Source organism: Equus caballus, chromosome 4, assembly GCF_041296265.1.
Source record: "Equus caballus isolate H_3958 breed thoroughbred chromosome 4, TB-T2T, whole genome shotgun sequence".
Taxonomy (NCBI): Eukaryota; Metazoa; Chordata; class Mammalia; order Perissodactyla; family Equidae; genus Equus; species Equus caballus.
The window spans coordinates 6,025,693-6,047,500 of NC_091687.1; the positions used below are offsets into that span (position 1 = coordinate 6,025,693).

The 21,808-nt window shown below is 52.7% G+C and overlaps 1 protein-coding gene across 2 annotated transcripts in view; it reads right to left on the minus strand.

The window, feature by feature from the left end:
* The window catches only part of ATXN7L1 (ataxin 7 like 1), a 219,103-nt gene that overhangs the window by 129,991 nt on the left and 67,304 nt on the right, over positions 1 to 21,808 (minus strand). For both annotated transcript variants that reach the window (XM_023638859.2, XM_023638870.2), the window contains exon 5: positions 5,279 to 5,383. In XM_023638859.2, the coding sequence (XP_023494627.2) occupies positions 5,279 to 5,383 (105 nt within the window). The remainder of the gene's footprint in view (positions 1 to 5,278; positions 5,384 to 21,808) is intronic.

The window sequence follows — 21,808 nt, forward strand, 5'->3', positions numbered from 1 at the left end:
ACGTGCCTGTGCACACAGACAGGACCTCCTTACACACACACATGCATGCACACACATGCATGCATGCGCCCATGCACACGCTACACACACAGAGGAGTTTGGGGGGAAGAAACGGCCACAGCACCCTCTCTGGGCTGAGGCTGGGACCCACCACAGCACCGACACATGAGGAAGAACCACAAACAGCACCCTCCCACTCTGCAGTGGTCGTAAGTGAAAACACTTTGGACAAGATCTCACTATAAATCTCTGTAGCTTATTGCTTGGTCAATGATAGCTTAAATTTTTTTTTAAGCAAACTTTGTTCCACTACTTTACTAAGCACTTTCCATATGCGAGTTCCTCTAATCATCATAACCACCTTAGATAAATACTATCCCCATTTTAAGAATAAGGAAAATGAAGCACAGAGAGACAAAGTAACCTGCCTAAGGCCACACAGCTAATAAGTGGTAGAGCTGGAACTTGAATCAAAGCAGACTGACCCCAGAGAGCTTATTCCCAACCCCTCACATCATGTCAGCGCATCAAGCCACAGCTAAGCGGACCAGATGGCTGTGAGGGACCGGGAAGCCTGCTGAGCAGGATCAGGCCCCCCACGGCGACGCTTTTGGTTTCTGTTTCTCCCTTTCTGCGAATATTCCTAAATAACCTCATCAGCTCACTAAGGAACTTTGGGAACAAACCAATCCCTCAAGATGCCACATCTCCTGGCTCGAGGTTTAAAAAGCATCTAACGGGGGTGGGGGGGGGGGGCCTGCCACGTGGTGTTGTGGTTGAATTTGCATGCTCTGCTTTGGTGGCCCAGGCTCGCAGGTTCGGGTCCTGGGGGTGGACCTACACCACTCATCAGCCATGCTGTGGTGGCATCCCACATACAAAATAGAGAAAGATTGGCATGGATGTTAGCTCAGGGCTAATCTTCCTCAGGAAAAAAAAGAAGATTGGCAACAGATGTTAGCTCAGAGCAAATCTTCCTCAGCAAAAAAAAAAAGCATCTAAATGGCCCTTGCACAGACTTATGAAACAGACCAAGGGAGCCAGCATGGGTAGGGCGGCACAGAAGGTGGCTCCCAGAGAGCCTGCACTCCCAGACAAGCAGAAGGTCTCCTGAGCAGTGGCCATGTCTGCTTTTTACCAGCTTGGTGCACAAAGTCAGGAGCAACAGGAACGTTGCCAGTCCTGGGACGGGGACTTCACATGACCCCTCTTCGGCCAGGCGGCCAAGGCTGATGGACCCTGGCAGGGACCCCAGAGAGATCCTGGGAGCTTCGTGGCACCTGCAAAGGAGCCGACGTTGGGGCCTACTGTGAATGGAAACCGTATTTATGAAGCTAGAGCCTCAGGACTCCTGGCAACGTAATCATCTCCAGGCCGACAACTCCTGCCTCTGAGAGTGTGGGAAGGCGAGATGAATCACAGGCCGGCCTGCAGGCTGACCTCAGCATGCACATCCCCCGAGACGGGGCAAGCAACGAAGACAGGAAGCACTTGACTGAATTGGTTTTCCCATTTTTCATAAGAAACATTCAACTTAATAAAAAATGGCCACACTTTATTGACAGTAATAGCTACGCTTTCTTTATTTCCTCGCCGTGTGCCAGGAAACTACTTTCTCTCTGTTCGGCACAGTCACTCTGCAAGGCAGGAAGCATCACCTTCATTTTAGAGGAAAATGAGACTCAGAAAGGTCATGTCATTAGCCCAAGGTCACACAGCTAGCAAATGTTAGTCAAGATTGTAGCCTGGGTCTCTTTGACTTCAAAATTCATGATTTTTCCACTATGGCTTTCAACTTTTCACATTACCACCAGCCTCCAAAGTCACCAGAACCAACTGCCTCAATACACACACACATACGTTTTTCAGTTTAACTTAACCAGGACACTGAGATCTCAAATCTGTCACACACCCATGTCTCTGTATAGGCCATGATGCTCCAAATCCAGGAGCCGAACCACAGGCGCTGACAATGAGCCAGTTTCCAAGAGAACACATAGCCCAGGCCCCTGTCATTTAAAAGGTGACAAGTCCAGCGTCTCAGGCTGGGCACAGGCCAAGCTGGGATTCGGCCCCAGGAGTGCTGGCCCCCGGACAGTGTCCCTGTCACTGCTCCACCGAGTTCTTTGGACAGTAAGAGGGGATGAAGTGTGTCCAGCTGGGGGCAATAGGGAAAGATGCTGTGGGGAGAAGCGGGGACGAAATGAACCCATGCTCTGGGCCTGTCTGCAGGAAGGGGTCTCCTGCCAGGCATTTTGCACCAGCGACCCCAAGAGGCAGGCAGAGTACTCATTTTACAGACAAGGTGGGGAGACGGGAGGTCCCCCACCCAAGGTCACGCAGTTAACGGGGCGGTCATCTGAATTGCCTTGTCTGCCTCCAAAGCCCATGTTCTCTCCACTATGACAAACTTCACATGCTGCTACGGAGCCCCTGCGGGCTGGGAGGTCAGGGGCGCTCCAGGCTCAAGCCCCCGTCCCAAGTTCAACCTCAGAGGCTCTGCTTTGCATATATAGTTATAGATTGGGGTTCTACATAAGATTCCAGAAAAAAAGCTCTGCTGCTAACCAAATCGAGTGTGAAGCCCATGCACACGACCATCTGCCACCTGGCAAGTGGACGGGTCAGGTCTTGGAGTGGGGGGCAGGCCAGGGAGGGCGAGCAATCCATCAGAGGCAGCAAGGGACGAGGGCGATGTCAGCAAGCAGCATCACCTCCCCGTCTGGAGTGACACTGCCTGCATTCAGAATCAGGCTCTCCCCTGCCTCGCCTGGAGACGTTGGGCGAGGCACCCCTGAGCCTCAGCTTGCTCAAGTTCAAAACGAGCATCCTATTGGCACTGACTTCCCAGGGCTATGGAGAAGGTCGCGTGCTCAAAGGCAGGGAGAGCATGCAGCACGGGGCCTGGCACTCAGCGCACAGTGCTCTTACTGACTTGCTGAAAACAGCAAGGCCAGTCCTAGGAGGGAACAGGGCAGGAAGAGAGACATCATGGATCTGCTGTCCCCGAGGAGTCAGTGTGCTTCCAGCTCTGCCTGCATTCTCCCGGCCTCGGGAAACATGGGCCGTGAATCGATGAGACACACACCAAAAGATGAGTGAGGTTCTGGTGCCTCCGTCTGCTGAGTCATGGCCGCGTCCGCATCCCTGCTTGTCAGCTGGTTCAGCAAGATGCTCAACAGAGTCTGGGCTTTGAGGTCAGTAACCCCAAACCCCCAAAGTAATTTACTGCCATTGCCCAGAGCAGGTGGCCACAAAACCCTCAGCTCTGTCCCTAAGCGCCGCTCGGCTCTTGCAGCAAAAGGCCTAGGACAGAAGGAGGCACCGGTGCCAGCAGAGCCAAGCCCTTGGCTGGCCAGATGGGACCCTGCGTGGGGCAGGATTCTGCAGGGCACTCTGGGGCCCGGGGTCCCTTTCAGGTTCCTTCCATCAAAGACTCTGCCAGTGAATTAAGTTCCCAGGAAAGGTTTGGATGGCTTAGGGGATTTTCCTCTGTCTCGTTCGCTGCTCTACCCCAGCGCCCAGAGCAGCAGCACATCCCTGGGAATGAATGAGTGACGATCCCATTCTGGGGGACTGAGCCCCCCCATCTTCATAAGACAGAAGCAACCGACCATGGAGCTCCCACGGCTGTTCACTGACCGACTAGCTGTGTGGGATCTTCTCGGCACTGCTCTGTTTTTGATGCCCCCACCTGTCATCTCAGCTGGTCGCACCCTCACCGCCCGACAGTTCCCTCTGGAGAGGTCTGACCTTTTCTCTCTTCCCGGCGGAAGGGAGGGTCATTTGCTGCAGAGCGCTGAGCAGGAAGGTCAGCTCGCGCCAGAACACGCCCCGCTCCTTTCCTCTCCCTCTGCCGGAAACAAAAATGCTACAGCCAGAAGCGCTCACAGCAGTCACTCCTCGTGGAAGAGATGAGGAGACCAAAGTCTGGAGACAGTGAGCGAGCAGCCCAAGGTCACAGAGCTGGCTGCAGGGAGGGGCAGGGGGCTGGCCCCTGCACAGAGCCCTTTGTCTAGCACTTTCTAGGGGCCGCTCTGCCGGTGCGGGTGAGAAAGTCACGGAAGTGCCCCTGAAGCCTGAATTCTCTTCCTACTGATTATAGACACAAAACACACCTACAGTCTGTACACAGACACAGTTTATATCATATACATATCTACATGGTCACAAATGATGTTAGGATACACATAAACTACTCTATAGTCCCAAATACATCTAACCAAGAGCCTAGATCAGCTCAACTCCCTTTACTTTATGCTTAGTTCTTACAGAATAGTGACAACTGAAGGGGTGGGGGGATCAGCAATGCTGAGCGTGAGAAAGAGGAAACGTGTAAACGTGTAAAAGCCTATTCGGTATTATAATTGCTTTGATTTTTTCTAGGCACAATATTTAATGTGCTTTGAAATTTAACAGAACGAAGGGCATTCGGATTCTCTGTTCATCCAAAGGGAGGATGGCTTAAATAGAAAGATTGGGAAATGCTGTTCTAGAGCTCATGGCTTATTACAGCTTTGGAGATCGTCTGGTCCAAGACCCCATTTCAAGATAAGGAGACTTCCATCCAGAGAGGTTAAGTCACTGCCTGTGGGAGGTCAGCAGCTGCTTATTCGTGCCCGAGGGAGCGGCCACGTGGCCTCTATCTGTTTATGTCCGTGGCGTCTACATTGAAGGGGAGCCCAGGGTCTGCTGTTGAGCAGCTAAAGGGAATTTACTGCACCAAGGAAGTCCAGATACAGAGGGAAAGCGAGTTCCCAAACACATCTGGCCTTTATTAATGAGGATGATTCCTGGAAAAAGAGAAGCTGAAGCCAAGGCTTGACTACAGGCATTTGCTGGAGGCAGCACCTTGCTGACTCCACGCTGGGCTGCCCTCGGTCCCTGGCCCTCCTCTGTGTAAATCCAGGGAGACCTCGTCTGGCCCTCTCTTTCAGGGGGACGAATGCCAGGCTGCGGGAGCGAATCCTCAGGCCATCGCTCTCCCTCCCCTTTGTCACCTGTGGAGGCCACCAAAAGGTTGGGCAATGGTTTCACTCTAGTTCCATCCATCTAACCAAGTCGTAGGTTTTCTCTCGTCTATTCTGACAGGACCGAGCATTTGGCAGAAGCACTCCAGCTCCTACAGAGTTCCCCGGGGAGCAGAGGCAGAGCCCCAGGAAGAATTCACCCACAGCCTCAGGCTAAGACACACACAGGGCCAGCCCCGCCCGGGAGCTAAGGGGGAGGTGGCCGTCCCCGGAGTGGCGGCCGCAAACGTGTGCAGGAGTCCACTTACCGCAGTGCGACTGGAACACCTGCGGCTTGACGACCTGGTGACAGGCACTGCACACCACGAGATAGAAGTCGTCGTGCGCCGGGTAATGGCCAAACAAGTGCATATCTGCGGGGGAAACGAAAACAGGTGTCTTTGAAAAAGCAAGCAGGTCTCAGAAGGGGTGCCGTCTCTTCTTGGAATTTCCTCGAGGACAGGTGGGAAGGTAATCATCTTTCCTGGAGGGAAGGTGGTTTGTCCTAACGCACGCAGCTCCCCAGCACCCAGAGATGAGACTGCCTCGGGGACTCCCTCCTCAGCCCACCCTGCAGACGGGCTGCTCCCGCTGTGGGTGCAGGCAGTGGGGCTGGGGGCTGCCCTGGGTCTCGTGCCATGGGGACCGCCCGTCCTGAGAGGCAGCCCCAGTGTGAGCTGTGACCCAGTGAGGTTCTAGCTATTTTACGATGGCGGGAACTCTCCCAAACCCGTTTCCACTTAAGCTGAGGTCGCCCAGGTGAGTGAGGGGCGAGGAGGCCTGGGGAGAGAGGAGGCGTCTGCCTGGGTTTCCCCAACACCAGAGGGACATGCCAGGTCGAGGAAGTGTGCAGACAAGTGGCTCATCTGCTGCCAGCCTGATCCATTCTTCACTTGGCAAACAGTTACCAAGTGCCCAGGGGTGCCAGGACCTGTGCCGAGGTAACTGCTGGATGAGAACCAGGGCCCTGCTCTCCTGGAACTCAGCGGGGCAGAAGAAAGAAACGCCAAGCAGGTAACCATACAAGTCGTCATTCGTTGTCACTGTGGTAAGCACTGAGGAGGAGACGGAGGGTCCCCTGAGAGCGTGTGGACCTCACCTGTCTGAGGTATTGAAGTGGCTGCCCTGAGGAGGGGGCATTTCAGCTGAGACCTCAGGATGAGTTGGGGTTAGATAAACAGAGAGTCAGGGGAGGGAGAGGAAAGTTCCAGGTCAGCCAAGGAAGGAGCTTCTGTATGTGGGAGGAGCCTCTGACTGGAACAGAAGAACAAGGGGAAAGCCCGGAAGACAAAAGCCTTGTGGCCTAAGGTAAGCATTGTGACCCTGATGTTAAGAACATTGGGAAGCTACTGAAGGTTTTTAAGCAAAGAAGTGACATGATCAGATATACGCTGCTGAAAGACCAGTTATGTGGCCCATAGCTAAGAGATATGAACGTGTATGTCTACCCAAAACGTTGTACACACATGTTCATAGCATTAGTATTCACAATAGCCCCAAAGTGGAAACAACCCAGATATCCATTAACCACTGAATGGATAAACAAAATGTGGTACAACCAGGCAATGGAACACTATTTACCCACGAAAAGGAATGAAGTGTCGATACCCGCCACAACATGGGTGAACCTTGAAAACATGATGCTAAGCGAAGGAGCCAGACACAAAAGCCCACTCCGTGTCTGAATCCATTTGCATGAAAGTCCCACAACAGGCAAAGCTACAGAGGCAGAAAGTAGATGAGTGCTGGCCTTGGGCTGTGGGGCTGGAGGGAACTGGGGGGTGACTGCTAAAAGGTGCAGGGTTTCTTTTTGGGGTAATAAAAACGTTCTAAGATTGAGAGTGGAGATGGTTGCACAACGCTGTGAATATACTACAAACCGCTGAACTGTGAATTGTGTGGGTGACTTGTGTGATATGTGAATTACATCTCTAAGAGCTGCTGGAGGAAAAAAAAAAGGGCAGTGCTGAGGACCCCGTGGTCACAGCTCCTTGTGCACCAGAGGATGGAGGCAGGTCCCGGGGGGCACCTCGGCCGCCTCTTCTGAGCTCTAGAGTCCCCTGGGCTCTGAGAGCTGGGTGCTCATGACCACTGACGGGGTGATGGAGGAACCAAGAGACACAATATGCAGGAAAATGCTTTCTGTCGACACCTCCTCAACTTCCTCTCCCCACCCCCTTCACCCTCATTTTCTAGAGTCAGCCTGTGTCCTTAATGAAACCCAGCAAACCCAGGACGCTTCCCCAGCTGCAGGGCGGGGCCACAGGGAAGAGCACAGTTCCTCTTGCTGTGAGAACGGCTCATCTATACCCCAGCAAAGGCTCTGTGCCCTCCCCTCAGGGCATGCCTGCTGTCAGCCGGCCAGCAGCAGAGACCCCCTGGAGGAGGCCTGTGATGGAAGGGTGGGTCCACTTCTCCCCCACGGGCTCACGTGCCCGGGGCCTGAGGACCCCGCTGTTGCTGTCCCCACAGTGGGTGACGGGGCAGGGCGGGCACACAGGCCCAGTGCATTTTTTATGTGTCGGTGGCCCCGGGTGTGGCCTGTTATTTCCCCTCTCTAGGACTCGCCTGTATTTCCACTTCTGACTAAGCCTTGTCACCGGAGGGGAGCATTATTAGTCAGCACCTGGTGGGTGGGGGGTGGGTGGGGGGGTGAGGTCGGGGAGAGGGGGCTGTGACAGGAGTCTTGACCAGTCAGGAGGCCCAGGCTGGGCCCACCCACCGAGTTCCAGACCCTTGGGCAGCGTCTCAGTCCTCAACTGCTCACACCACTCCTGTTCTATTTTTTATTTACTTTTATAACATATATCCTTATTTTCAATAACAGAAGTGACCCAGGTTCTTTAAAGATACATCTGAAAAATACAGAAAAGCCAGAGGAAATTAAAAAGAAGTCACTGGCACCTTCACGAACACTTTGCCTCCCGTTTAGATTTAGTCACATTTTTCTATCTAGGAACATGTGAAACCAGGAGCCGGCGAGGGCTAAGACATTTATTTATTCCACGAGCGTTTATGGAGCTGCCTCACATCCTTTTTGCAACAGATCAAGCTATAAAGGAAGGAAAGCAATTCATTAAACAAAAAAAAAAAATTGAAAAAAACAAGCAGCAACTAAAATTTCTTGAGCACCTACTCTGTGCCAGAAACTGCACTGTTTGCTGGGAGCTGGGAAGGCAGAGTGTGGGCCATGTGGCTCTGCAGCTGCGTTGTGCCAGCCTGATGACCTGTCAGAGGCCTGTCAGGACTCGGCTGGATGTCCCACTTCTTCCGCATTCCTTCAGGAATCTGTAAGAGCCTGCCTCGCCCCCAGCCCCACCTCTTAAGTCGAGAGTTGAAGGAAAGGGTTAGGCTAGCCAGAGACTGGCCACCTGGGGGGTTTTCTGGTCCAGGCCCTTCACCCCACTGTCCTTGTCTTGGTTTCCTCCAGCGCGGCTGCAACCTTGCACGTGGCCGCTGTGCGTGTCTCCTGCAGAAAGTGAGAGGACCAGCTTGCCTGCTTGATCATTCCTTGGTGGTCTGACCTTGGAATCTCCTCCACAGGCTGCCCAGGTTCTGAGAGCCAGCAGATGGGGAGCAAGCTAAGGGCGCCTGGACTCTCGCAAGACCAGCACGACACGTGGTCGGGCGACCACGGTCAGTGCACCGTCTGCTCAGGGAGGAAGGAGGAAAGATGGGGAGAATTGAAAACTATTCCGTGGGGCACCATGCCAGGTAGTCTGTGAATTAATTCTCTTTCTCTCAATTTGCCACCCAACTAAAACATTCAGTGTGCAGTTACCAGCAAAAACAGGGGTGTGTTGAAGGGGGCTTGTAGCAGCGTGCAAGAGCCACCTGTGCGTGTGTCTTCCCAGCTCCCTGTGCAGAGATCGCACGGGGGTAGCTTGAAATCAGACATCCCGGGAGTGTTTATACCACGCAAATGGGCAAGCGCTACAAATCAGGTCTTTTCTTTTGGAGAGCCCAGTTGTTAATCATTTAGCAGTGCACCACCCAATAAGGATGGGAAAAAAGGGAAAAGTGAAACCGCTTGTAACAATGCCTTGTAGCTATGACCACTGTTGACGTGTGAATACATATCCTTCTGGACTTTGTTCCATGATATCATCATCTTAGTTAATCCTCATGATTAACCTACGGAGTTGCCATCATCTTCACTTTCCAGGCAACGAAACCAAGGTAAAGTAATTTGCTTGAGATTCCACGACAGTGCCTGGTAAAGCCGGATGAGATTCCAGGACACTGCCTTTAAAGCCAATGTTCCCTCCGTAGCCAAAGGCTGCTTCTTTCATAACAGAGCAAGATCCCATTTTGCAGATGAAGAAACCAGTTTGGAAGGGTTGCCCGGATGACTAAGGGCTGTCGCAAGGGTCCATGGGGGCTGCTCGCCTGAGCACAGGTCGGGGGTCAGAGGAGGAGTTTCGAGCACAGTGCTCATTGCTGTGCGAACTCAGGGAAGGCCCAAACTTTCTGGGCATCAGTTTCCTCATCTATGAAGTGGGGCCAGCAGTTCCTGCCTCATGGGGTTGCTGTGGAGGCTCGCAAAAGCTGCCTGGCCTTGTATTTTCTTCCACCAGGCATTTGGGAGGGAGTGTGGAGAAAGCTTTAAGCAAGGTCATCTCCCTTATTTTTCAAAATGAACTACTTCTCTCTCCAGTGGGAGAGTCCTTGCTCCAGGAAACACATTCTTTGACTCTCCCCCACGACCATCCTGCGAAGCCTGGGGGTCCCTCCGACCTGCACCATTTCCTGTGTGTATATGTGCACACTGGCACATGTGTGTGAACAGATAAGGGCTGAGAGCCACCGGGAGGCCTCTCTCTCTAGGCTGTGGTTGGTTCCTGAGAAAACGTGCACAAAGATGATGAGACTTTGCCCACTTTCAAACACAGTGGTCAACCACCTCCCAAACAGACAAAGCCAAACCTGTCTTTTTGGCCCATTTTGCCCCTGCAAATGGATCAACTATAGGGTGCCAGCACCACCATGGCATTACCACAGAGGCAACCTTAGTCATCCTCCTGGCCCGGCCATAGGCACGGAGGGAGCAAGCTCCCTTGGGGGAAATAGAGGTATACTTGCTTCTAGGCCAGTATTTTTCTGTTTTTGACCCCAATCTACTATACACATATCCATCCATCCATTCACCCATCCATCTAACCCTCTATCATCTATCCTTGGAACGTGTATGTTACACTCTGATATATTCTCTACTATTCTGTTCTACGTCTGTTCTAAATTAATTTCAGGACCCTTCAATGGGTCACAACTCAAAGTTTGAAAAACAGTCTTCAAGGCAATCCAGTGAGTCAGGGGCAGAGCTGACTGGGGATTTACGGAGGTCTGAGCTGGGCCTCGGTGGTCACCTGGGAGGCAGAAGCCTTGAACCACATCCCGAGTGCCAGCTATACACTGGAGCCTGCTGGACCAGCTCACTAGAGCTGACAGTGTCCCTTCCTGACCCAGCACTCAGTGAGGCACTTTCGTGGCTTGAATCAGCCGTGGGGGGGATCCAGCATTCACTACAAACCAGGGCGGCTCCCCGTGGAGAGCTGGTTGTTAAAAGTTTTACCAGCACACGGCTGACTAGCACCCACTCTGGCATCACCCTTCCCTGGGTCAATTTCCCTAGTTGTAAAAATGAAGAAAATTATCTTCATTATCTGCCACCCTGGGATGGAGAAAGGCTTTTGTGAACTCGGGAGGAAACTATAGCAATATAAAGTTATGGTTACGGTACGATTAACCCAAGCACTTGTGCATAAAGGCTACAGCTTGTCCAGGGTCTGGTGGCGAGAAGGAGGGAGAGAGTAGGGGGAGTGGGTGGAGAGAACGAAGTTACTGGAGGTCTTTCCAATGTCTGTCAGCTTCATGCTTACTCGTCAAGTGTTACTCATGGAGATTATTCAAAGATTAGGCTCACAGCATTGAACTAATGCTGCGCCCAAATTTATCATGCAGGCTGTGCTCAGTACCCCTACTGGAAGCAGATGGTAGTCCACTTCTCTGACTCAGCCTCTGGTACAACGCTCAGTGGTGGCAGAGCCCATTGTCAACCTCATTCACGTCATCCACTTCGTCTGGCATCCTCGGCCTGCTTCCTGACGGCACTAATGCTTCCAGCAGGGCCTTCGTCTGGCTCTCACAGCGCCACCTCGCCTGAACGCCCCCTCCCTCCCGCCCCTCTGCTCCTCTCCTCTCCCAGATGGCACAGGAGGGACGGAGGGCGTGGAGCCCAGCTGTGATGGATGGAGAGACAAGGTTTAGGACAAGAGAATGGTTTCCACGAAAGTAAAATAACAACGCTGAGTTCCTGGTGTCGCTGCTTAACTGTTTCCTAAGTCAATATTGTAAAAGAAACTGGTAGAATGGGCGCAGCGCCTTATTCAAGACAAACAGCCTTCAGAGGGGAACACTTTTGATAAGCAAAGTCCTGCCTGTGCAGAAACTCTAGTTTATATCCCGCATTCACTTTCTGAAAATGGCTGCAGTTAAGGAAAAGGCAGGGTGACACTTCCAATTCATGACTTGCACAGCCCTTGTTTCTAAGAAGGGAAGACAGCTGGTTTTGTGGATTCAGGATCAAACCAGAGGCAGTGTGCTTTTGAGTTCGCCCCTGGACACCTTCCAAAGCCTGAGACTTTGACATCAGGAAGCAACAACTGGTGAGAGCTCAAAGGATGAAAAACTTAAGAACGAGCGAGTGAGGCTTGATTCCTTCCTTCTGCAAGTGGGAACGCTGAGCAAAGCCCAGCTGCCTGGAGAAGCTGCGAGCAGCAGACTTGCTTCTAAGGCAGTGGAACAGCTCCGACCGCAGGCAAAGGAAGACAGCAAAACGGACAACTTCGAATTTTAGTGTCTGCAAACAATAAATAAAGCCCCAGAAAATGGCCTTAGGTTTCCCCAAAAGTATTCTCCAGGGCTACGAAACCACCCCAGCTGCTCTAGGAATTAGAAAAACGTCAAGGTAGCATACCCCACAATACTCTAGTAGAATGACAATTTCATACAACTTAAAAATTATGCTCCCCTTCTTAACTGACGCTAAGAAAATATTGGAATGGAAAAAAACTGAGATTGTATTTATGGAATTTCAACACACAAGCCCTTTCTAGGAAGGTAGCCGTGAGCGCTGCCTCTGCCTGTAGGGGGTGGTGACTGGACACACAGACGTGAGTGGGACCTGAGGATGTGACAATGCTGTGATGATGGCTAGAGCTCCAGATGCCACTGGACTTCCTCGAAAAACTATGAGACAGATGAGCTGGTGGCTGGCCCTGGTTTTGATCTGTGGGCCTCCACTTACATCAACTCACACGGGGGAGACGATGGGGAAAGACAGTCAGCGCGGTTCAAGGACACACACGGCTTCCCCTAAGCACATCCCCACCTGGACACAGAGGGCACCTGCAAGAATGCGGCCACCTCAGGAGGAGCATCTCTCACACCCGGTGAGGCTATCCCAAGAGCCTGCCTTTCCCCATCAGTCTTGATACGCTCCTGCTACAGTCTTCATTAACCTGTCTCCTCTCTCTGCTGGTGGAGTTTTCAGCTGCATTCTAATCACTTATGTCAAATGCAAAGCTTGAGGGGATATAAGAAACGTTTCTCCTTTGCTCCGACTGTGTGATTCTATTTGTTCCCCAGCTCCAAAACCTCCTTAAATTCAGGGAACACAACAACTGGGGGTTTTCAAAGCAACAACCTCACACCCGATATCCCCACTGCCCCAGCAGAACATTGAGCTCCCCTCTAGGAAAACGCAAAAAAATGCGGTCACTTTCCATTTTTTCAGATCTCTGCAAACCCAGGGCCTGACTGTGAGAGCTTCGGAAACAACGAAATCTGGAAACGGAAACTGAAACACGAGGACTAGAAAAGCAAGCGAGGTGAGCTCTCCAGCATCCTCGAGGGAGGGTGGGTGGGAGAGGAGCTTTACCAAGGCCACATGCCTCCCCTTGGTCTGGCCAGCGGAAGGCACCCTCGTGCAAGGATGGAGCCAGGAGGTAGGCCCCGTAGCAGGTAGAAGCTCCCCATTATGCTGCATGAACCATTCCCTCCTGATCCCCAGCCCAACCAAGCCACAACCCCAACCAGCCAACCTGGCCACACCAGAGAGCCTAATACCTCCTTCCTCAGGAGAGGGCTTGGCAGTCACGCCCTCACGGTGGACTGAGGCAAGGGGGGCTGTACTGGGACCCTGGGGTGCTCCCTGAGGCCTCAGGCAGGCCCCTCCCACCAGCTTCTTCTCCGGCTTCCACTCAGCCCCAGCAGAACTCCTATCCTGCAGCACAACGAAGGAAGAGAGATGGTACACGGCCGGACGCAGGAGGTGACCACAGCCCAGAGTTAACTCAAGGACATATTTGTGAAGGGGCTGGTGCACAGTAAGTAAGGATGTAAAAGGTAGAATGCTTTACTATCTATGGTCTTCTCCCTGTCTCTCCAGTTCACCCGTCCCCTCCTCTGGGAAGCCTTCTTTGAGGGGAACCTTCTTTGCTTCCCAGAGGAGAACAGAGCCCAGGCAGAACCAGCCTCCCACCTCCTCCCCTCCCTCCCTCCCTCTCTCCCCCTCCCCGCCACTCCCTCCCCGCGCCCTCAGTTCTCCCAATGCTACCTATCCTGGAGAGTGGTTTACGCCGCTCGCACCACAGTGGGATCCTCTTGAAGCTGGGCATCAAGATTTATTGCCGTTTATGTCTCCACAGCCAACCGGCCTGGCACACGGCAGCTGCGTAATAACTGTTAGTAAGGTAACTAGGCTGAAGTTCCCAGGAAGTTGAGTTACTTTCCATGCCCCTTCATTTCCTTTTCTCTCAAAGGGGGAGGTTGTGAAAATGATAACAAATTGCCCTCATATCTATGTTGCTATCCAAGCTTACGAGGTCAGTAACGATGTCTCTTTGTTCATTCTTTGAGCTCCTCAAAGACACGTGAGGGAACCTAAGAGGGAGGCAGGCTCCAGGCGTGCCAGTGGAGCAGAAGTGGTTAATTCCTATCCCTACGGGGCCAAGCTCACGATGGTTGGGTCCTTCCTCCTCTGGCAAACCTGCTGATCCTGCCCCACCCCCAGCGACGGACCCCTCAGAGCCAGGGTTTGGGTGGCGTTAGGAGTGTTTTCTGGATGCTCCCTCTGGTCCCATCTTCTCCTTCCTCACCCTGGGGCTGCAAGATGTCCTGTGCATCAAGACAGTGAGTGATCCAGGGCCTGGAAGACTTAGATGTCTCCCACCCCTTCCCGCTTCAGCTCTGTCCTGTCCGACACTGGCCCAGCACAGCAGCCAGGCTCAGCCCCCAGCACACTGGGCCTTCGGAGCCCAACCTGTCAGAGGACCTGACTGGCTGGCTGGGCAGCGACGACCCTGGGAGCCAAGAGAATCATTTTGCAAAGCCTCCCTTTTGCCTCTGCCTGGCCTAGGCAACAATGCCAACAATTTGTCCCTAAGAATGTTCCCGGGGATACAAACCTGGCCCTGACTCTCTCATGCCACTGCAGGGACCCTCAGCTCCTCCCTGTTCAGTCACAAGCATCCTGGTCCATCACTCCAGCCAGGTCAGCTGGTGGCTTCCAGCCTGACATCCCCACCTCTGGCCCTCAGGACAGACGAGGAGCATGTGACCACTTTGGCAGGGCGCTGAGTCCTGATAAGGTATCCTGGCTAAAGCTATTCTTACAGCAAGTGTTGCTCGGGCTTAGAGATCAGCTGCACGGACAGGAAGGACAAACCCACTTCCCCCTCACCAAGTCGGCCCGTGCCCCGGGCACAGCTAGGGAAGAGTTCTGTGTAGAAGACAAGGATGGGTCCAGCATATTTAATCAAGGGCCTGAAGGTAAAAATTGTATAGTTCACCATGACTAATCAGAGAGAGAAAAGAAGCATCAACCTGCTGGGGAAATTCTCATCCACTCTTCCGGCCTTCATGCCTAGTGGCATTTAAAGAGCAGATAAGGAGAGGGGCCTAGGAATGATGCGGAGTGGTCCCAGGTCATTACCAGCTCCCCGCCCTCTCTGGTCCTCCCACTTGGGTCCTTTAAACGTTTCAATGTTTGCTTAAATCTTTATGCCCTCATTATTTTCAACTTGAGGCTTATAGTTGAGATAATATTTATTTTCACAACATTGATAGGGCCCCTGGGCATTTTTTCTCAGTTCTTCTTCAGTAGGCCTTGCTTTGCTTCTTTGTTTGAAATAAGCTTTTCCCACCCTGAGCCTCCCCGGTCAGAGAAATTTAAGAGCTTTTCTTTGTGAGGCCAGTTTCCGGTGGATTCTGGGGTGACTCCCCCTACCTTTGTCCTGGGACATCTCTTGGGTCCAGAGTGGGTCTCCTGCCCAGTCTGTGGTGCCTTCCCTCTTTCCACTCCCTACCTAAGAGGGATCTTCAGGGGAGAGGGCAGTGAGCTTGGGGACCCACATATGACCCTTTTCCTTACAAGATAGGTTATGCTCAAAGAGAATTTTCAGATTGAACAGAAAAGTGCTATTAAGAACAACTTAAATGGGTCAAGGGGCAATCAATGGAAACATCTCCTGCAGTGTCTTTTCACATAGGACAGCCCACTTTCTCGTTGTGGCAATCTGAGACTGGAGAATGGACCAACTAATTCCTTCTGGCTCTTAATTATGATGACTGATCCCACAGGGAGTGTGTCAGGAGAAGAACGGACCAGGAAGAGGGGAGGAGGGGGAGGATGCCACATCCGTGTTACAAAGGAAACCCCTGGAAAAGGTAAATAGAGCACAAAATTGGAGTGGTTTACTCTTAAGGGGAGTTAGTGAGGGCTGGCTATCTTATCTTAATCTAGCTATCATCCACCTCTGTCTCATCTATCTACCTTGTCTATCTATCTAATCTCTCTCTCTTCTATCTCTCTCGTCTCTATCTATCCTATTGATGACAGACTTCTTAATCTCAAGTTCCTGTGCCCGATGCACAGCAAGCCAAACACTGAGACACCAGTGCTTGGAGATGGAGAAAGGTTTATTCGAATTGGCCAAAATGAGAAGGTGGGAGCATGGGTTCCCTCAAATCCGCCTTCACAAGTAGAGGAGTTTTATGGAGCTAAGGGGCTTGGCAAGAGGAGCTCTGGGGAAACAAAGGAGTCACTCCCAATAAGCCCCTGGGCTGCTGGGGACTGGCCATCTGGTGATTGCAACCTCCTTGAAGGCATTCTCTTTCTTCTGCAAAACAAACTCACAAATCCTTGAGACTCCTGTCATCCCTCCAGTTACACAAGAAAACAGCAAATTGACAAGACTTATAACAAGGTCAAAAGGCAACCGTGTTCTGTTTGAGCGTCTACAGCAACCCTCAGGTACCCAGCTTCACTATCTCTCTATCTATCATCTCCACCTCTTCCTATCTATCTTTCTATCCATCTCGATCATCTCTCTCTCTTTCACAGGAAGCATTATATTATTCGAGCACTGTAGTCCTGAGGTGGACCTAACTCAGTCTCGGCCTGTTTTATTGCTACAACAAATGCTACATTTTTGGGTGACGAGAGTGAGAAATGGCTTTAAAAAAATAAAAATTAAAAAAAGAAGAAAATAAAAAGAAAAAATGAAACCTAGACATCAGCAAAAAATATCTGTTGGTTTTCAAGGCTGCGTTCTAAACTACAGGAGAACACGGACCAAGCCTCACGCGTTGCTTCGTCTTCCCACCCCTAGCACAGTTCCAATCACGCAGCAGGGGCTAAGCAGAAGACTGAATTGAAGTTCTCCTTGTAGGCAACCGAATTCAGCCTTCTCTCTGAACATTACATAGACTTTAGGCTTAAAAAACGGCTGCTCTGAGGCGCACTGAAGAACTTGATGTCCGCCATCTTGCTTCTTGAGATTCACACGCTGAGAGGCTTTCATTCTATGTTGATGGAAACAAGATAGAGAGCCCGGGGCAAAGGAACAGGCTGGGGCTGGGGTACCCCCGCTGTGTGTGGAGTCAAACCCATGCCATACTGAGGGCTTCTGCAGCACTGCTAAGACCAGGACAATGATGAAAGATGCACTTCTCACCAGGCCGTCCATCACCACTTAGAGATTTTAATTCAGAAATGGGCTGGAGGGGCCAGGCTGCGCCTACCACAGAGATGCTCCCCCAGTCCCAACATGGCAGTCTGGGAGACTTCCGGGATGACAGGTTGCTGGACCACCCTGAACGCAGAGTCCACGAGGAGGCCCTCCAGCAGTGCCTCGTGAATGCAGGAAATGTGACATTTTTGAAGGCACAGAAAGAGGCCTTCATGAGACTGGACCGTGGTAGGTGTCAGCTATCAGGTTACTGTACTAAAGCCCTCCAGGGCATGTGGTGGAGACCAGAGGGGGAAGACAAAGCCCTCTCCAGAAAGCGCCCCATCGTTTCAGACATCCCACCCCTGGCAGCTGTGGGCTCCATCAGTGCTCAGCTTGCGGATTCAGGGGTGAAGCAGGCGGACACGCTCAGGATCCCTCAGGAACAACGGGCCAGAGCCTGGCGGTCGCGATGAGTCCCATGGCAAGGGTGAGCTGATTCCCTTTCAGAGGTCTAGAGCAAGAGACCCCTGGATCGTGTGGCACGTGTCGGTGGCTCTGAGCACAAAGCAAGGCCAGAGCTGGCTCTGGCTGTGGTTTATCCATAACCGGCAAAGCGACTGCAACATTTTTTTTTCAGAGGGCCATTTGTCAAGGCTGTGGAGCCCACATGTGCTCTTCACGGTTACAGTGATCACCCCAACGGCGCTGCCAGAGCTCAGAGGTAAATGTGCCATTTGGCTCTGTCATGAGATGCGTCCACTTGGCATAGCCAGAGGGCAGTGGCAAGAACTGCCTGATGTCCCCGGGATCCATTGTCCAAAGTGCTCAGGCCAGTGGGACAGCAGACTGCAGGAATCGCTGACAGATAGCCTCAGGCATTCCCCTAGGGTCGGGGTGCTTACAGGGGAGTCAGAGCCGCTCCAGCGGGGCCTGTCATTGCACTGCTGCTTGTGGAAGACAGAAATGTACCTTTGCTCCAAGAAAACAAGAAGAAGCGCCTGAGGAACTCACCATCTCCAGGCTCCTCCAACCAGCCACACACACCTGGCAACCACTCTGACGGGCTGGTGAGTAAAGCCGGCAGCCTCTGAGCACAGAGGGCCAGGAAGGAAAATCCCCCACAGCGAGGATTACAGAAAGCCGTTTTAATGCAATGGAAAACAGGATCGACCAGCTGGAGGAAAAAATCAGAGTCTTCAAGCACAAGTCAAGCATGAAGCTAGTTCTGTGCCCGAGGAGAAAAGCGAGACTCTGAGTGAGCTTCACGAGGCTTGGGGATCTGGCCCTTCCCTGGCTCCCAGGTTCAGCCTCCACCACCGCCCCTTCTTCACCCTCCCTCCACACTCTGAAGTCCAACATCCTTAGGCCAGCTTTAGTGCAACCTCCTCCAGGCAGCCTTCTTGGATTCCCGCAGAGACAACCAGCCCTTTCTCCGTCATTGTCCAGGAGACTGAACGATGGGGTACTGGGATGAGCAACAAGTTCCCGCCATGTTGCTAGCTGGCTGTGTGACAGTGGGCGAGCCACAGAACCTCTCTGGGTTGCCTTTCTTCTTCTGGAAAATAGGAGCCATACCGTCCCCATGAGGTTGCTGCGAGGATGAAGAGAGATCGCTTATGCTGGCGCCAGCATCTTACAGCACTTATTTAAATGCCCGCGAAGTTGAACCACACTTTCGCTGGAACCAGCTAAGTCAAAAGCCCAGGCCTCAGGGCAGGACAGTTTCACAGAGGCGGCTCGGCATCACGCTCCGGATGCAGGTTCCAAGTCAGACGGCCTGGACCTGAACCCCAGCACCACTTCCTTGGGAAATCTCTCTGGGCCTCAGTTCCCTCCTCTATAAGATGGGGAGGGTAATAACGGGGAGTTGTCAGGATGAGATGGGGGAGCACACGTCCGATGTCTGGCGCTTGGCAAGCTCTCAACAAACGTGAGCTGTTATTCTGATTCGGAACGAAATTTCGCATGGCAGGACTTTAAAAAAATAGTCGTGTTTCAGTGGAGCCAAACAGAGAGCGTTGAGGGTGAAATTACTATACGAAAAGCCACCAGACGTTGAACTTTCAGCCACGGACGCCACAGGGTGAGTAAGCAGCAAACGAGGGTTTCTCAAAGCATGAACACGACCTGCAATTTGGGGGCCAAATGCAGACGTCCGGCCCCCATCCCAGATCGAAGGGGTGAGATTCTCTGGGGTGGAGTCCAGGTGGATGACTTTAAAAAGCTCCCCCAAGAGATGCGATAACCTCTAAAATTGCCCCATCACTGTCCTATCCTGGCAGTGACAAACATGGAGACACCTGCTCATTCAACACCTGCTGGCACATCGCTGTGTTAGTCTGGCGACGCGGCACCTCTTGCTGGTTAAGAGAATCTGTTGGCCAAGGGGGAAGAGTGTTCTGTCCACGTAGGGGTGCCACTGCGGGAGCCTCTGGTGTGCGGTCAGCATGTCCCTCTTAGGAACCTCTACTTGTAGGCTCTCTGGATGTGCGAGTCGGAGACTCAGTTCAGTGGTGAGCTGGAGCCAACTTGAACTGCCCACCAAAGGCAAGCGTGCGCCTCTCTTCCCAACTCCACATTTAGAGGCTTTACGTCTGTCATCTGAAATTCACCACGTTGGGAGTATTCACACCTCGGAAATTGGCGAACACTATAGATTGAGGCCTTAAAATTTGTTCCGAGAGCTGGTATTCTAGCACACCACGGGTTGTGATCCATAATAAGGTTCTGTGCTGGAACCCAAGTCTGGAACACGGCCCAGGGCACTATATTTAGGTCCTTGGATGGTTTAGGGCCAGTTAAAGCCTGGTTTCTGAAGACTTACCTAAAATAGGATGCTAGGGATGTTCCGGTGTGTTAGTCCTCGTGGCTTGGCTCAGGAGAAAACCCCCTTTGTGTGCTGTGGTCACACCCTAAACCCCAGCTCGGGGCTGGCCATCTGACGAATTGCATTCTTGAGACCCAAGTGGGTATCAAGGCCTCGTGACCACTGGAAAAACAACACTGTTCTCCTGAGAGCTGCCCACAGCAGGGATGGTGGCCTTCCCACCTGCAGGAAACCAATCTACAGGGCAGGGGTTCTGCAGCAAATCTCTCTCTCCTCCCTGGGAGTGGGCTTCAGGGACAGGGGTGGCCCAGCTGAGCTTTAGCCCCAGTCCCCAGCCTGCTGTTCGGACACTCCCAACGCCTTTCAAAGGGTGACTCATTAAGAGCCGTAAGCCCTGCTGTCAGCCCCGTTTCAGCAGGTACAGCTGGGGAAGCATAAGCTTTTCCTTTGCATTCCTCCACTCTGCAGGCAGGTGCGTCAGGGAGAACTCAATCCAATTTCTCAGTAAATCCTACTACGCTCTGGAAGGACACGGTTTGAAAAATCTATTTTTGTGCTTTTATTTACTTAAGGTCTGCATGCCTGGGGAAGCTGTTTCATAGCGCCATCAAAATGCCTCTCACTTACCAGAAAAAAAATAAGATCCACCTTCCTGGAATACTACCAGCAACCGCCCGGCCGCACAGCCGCATTCTCTTCCCGTCCCCAGGCCTGCAGCTGGCCTCTGGGGCACAGACGCCATCTGCAGCCATGGGGGCAGCGGCTTTAGGAAGATGCTCTCCCAAAGGGACTGCGGCTCTGGGGCCTCGGTTCCTGGTGGTGGGAGGCTCCCTCCAGCAGTCTGCACAGCTCTCCCCCTCCAAGGCCGCCCAGAGCTCACGGAGCTTTGTCTTCTGTTTTCGATCCAGATGCACAGCCTAGCTCCGTGGCGTGTGCGCCTGCTGTTCTAGAGGCTTCTCCGTGTAAACTGCAGGGCTGGGTATCTTTGGAGAGCCTCATTTTTCTAGAAGGGCCAGATGCTCAGCTCAGAAGACAAACGTAGTCAATGTATTCAGGGGTTGGGGGCGTCTGTACTGGTAAACGTAGACCATATCCCAACTCTACTTTCCACCCTGGGCATCAAATCCACCCACTCGGGTCACCATCCAGCCAACGCAGATGTGGACCCTTAACAGGACCCCAAGGCAGGTCACAGACTGCACTCTCCGAGTACCAGTGATGGTGGGTTGTAGATGCCCCTACATGGTCAGGGCAGCTGGAGCGGGCGTGGGTGGAGGCAGACGGCATACATGTGTTCAAGCCCCAGGCCTTTCTACGGAACGGCCAGAGTCCCTCTTCTCTGCCCCAGCTCCCTCCTCAGCTCTCGTGGGACCATGGGCTGCTGGCATCCTCTGAGTCAGTGCCTGCTGTGGCCTTTATCCCAGCGATGCGGATCCCATCTGGTTTGGGGGGACAGCTCTGGCTGTTGTGAGAAGGCAGGGCCTGAGCAGTGTCTGGGTGCCTCCAGCCTCCGTCACTAGCGTGTCAAGGCTCGAGACCTGTCTGGGTCCCCAGCGCTCCCCGGCCCCTGCTGGTGAAACGAGGCAATGGGACCAGATTTGTGGTTCCTCACCTTGCTGAGCGGCAGAATCTCTCAGGAGCTTTTTTCGTTTGTTTGTTTTTTGTTTTTTTTTTGAGGAAGATTAGCTCTCAGCTAACTACTGCCAGTCCTCCTCTTTTTGCTGAGGAAGCCTGGCTCTGAGCTAACATCCGTGCCCATCTTCCTCTAGTTTATACGTGGGACGCCTACCACAGCATGGCTGCCAAGCAGTGCCATGTCCGCACCCGGGATCCGAAACAGCGAACCCCGGGCCGCCGAGAAGCGGAACGTGCGAACTTAACCGCTGCGCCACCAGGCTAGCCCCCTCTCAGGAGCTTTTAAAGGACAGATTCCTTAGTTCCAGCTAGACGGACTGAAT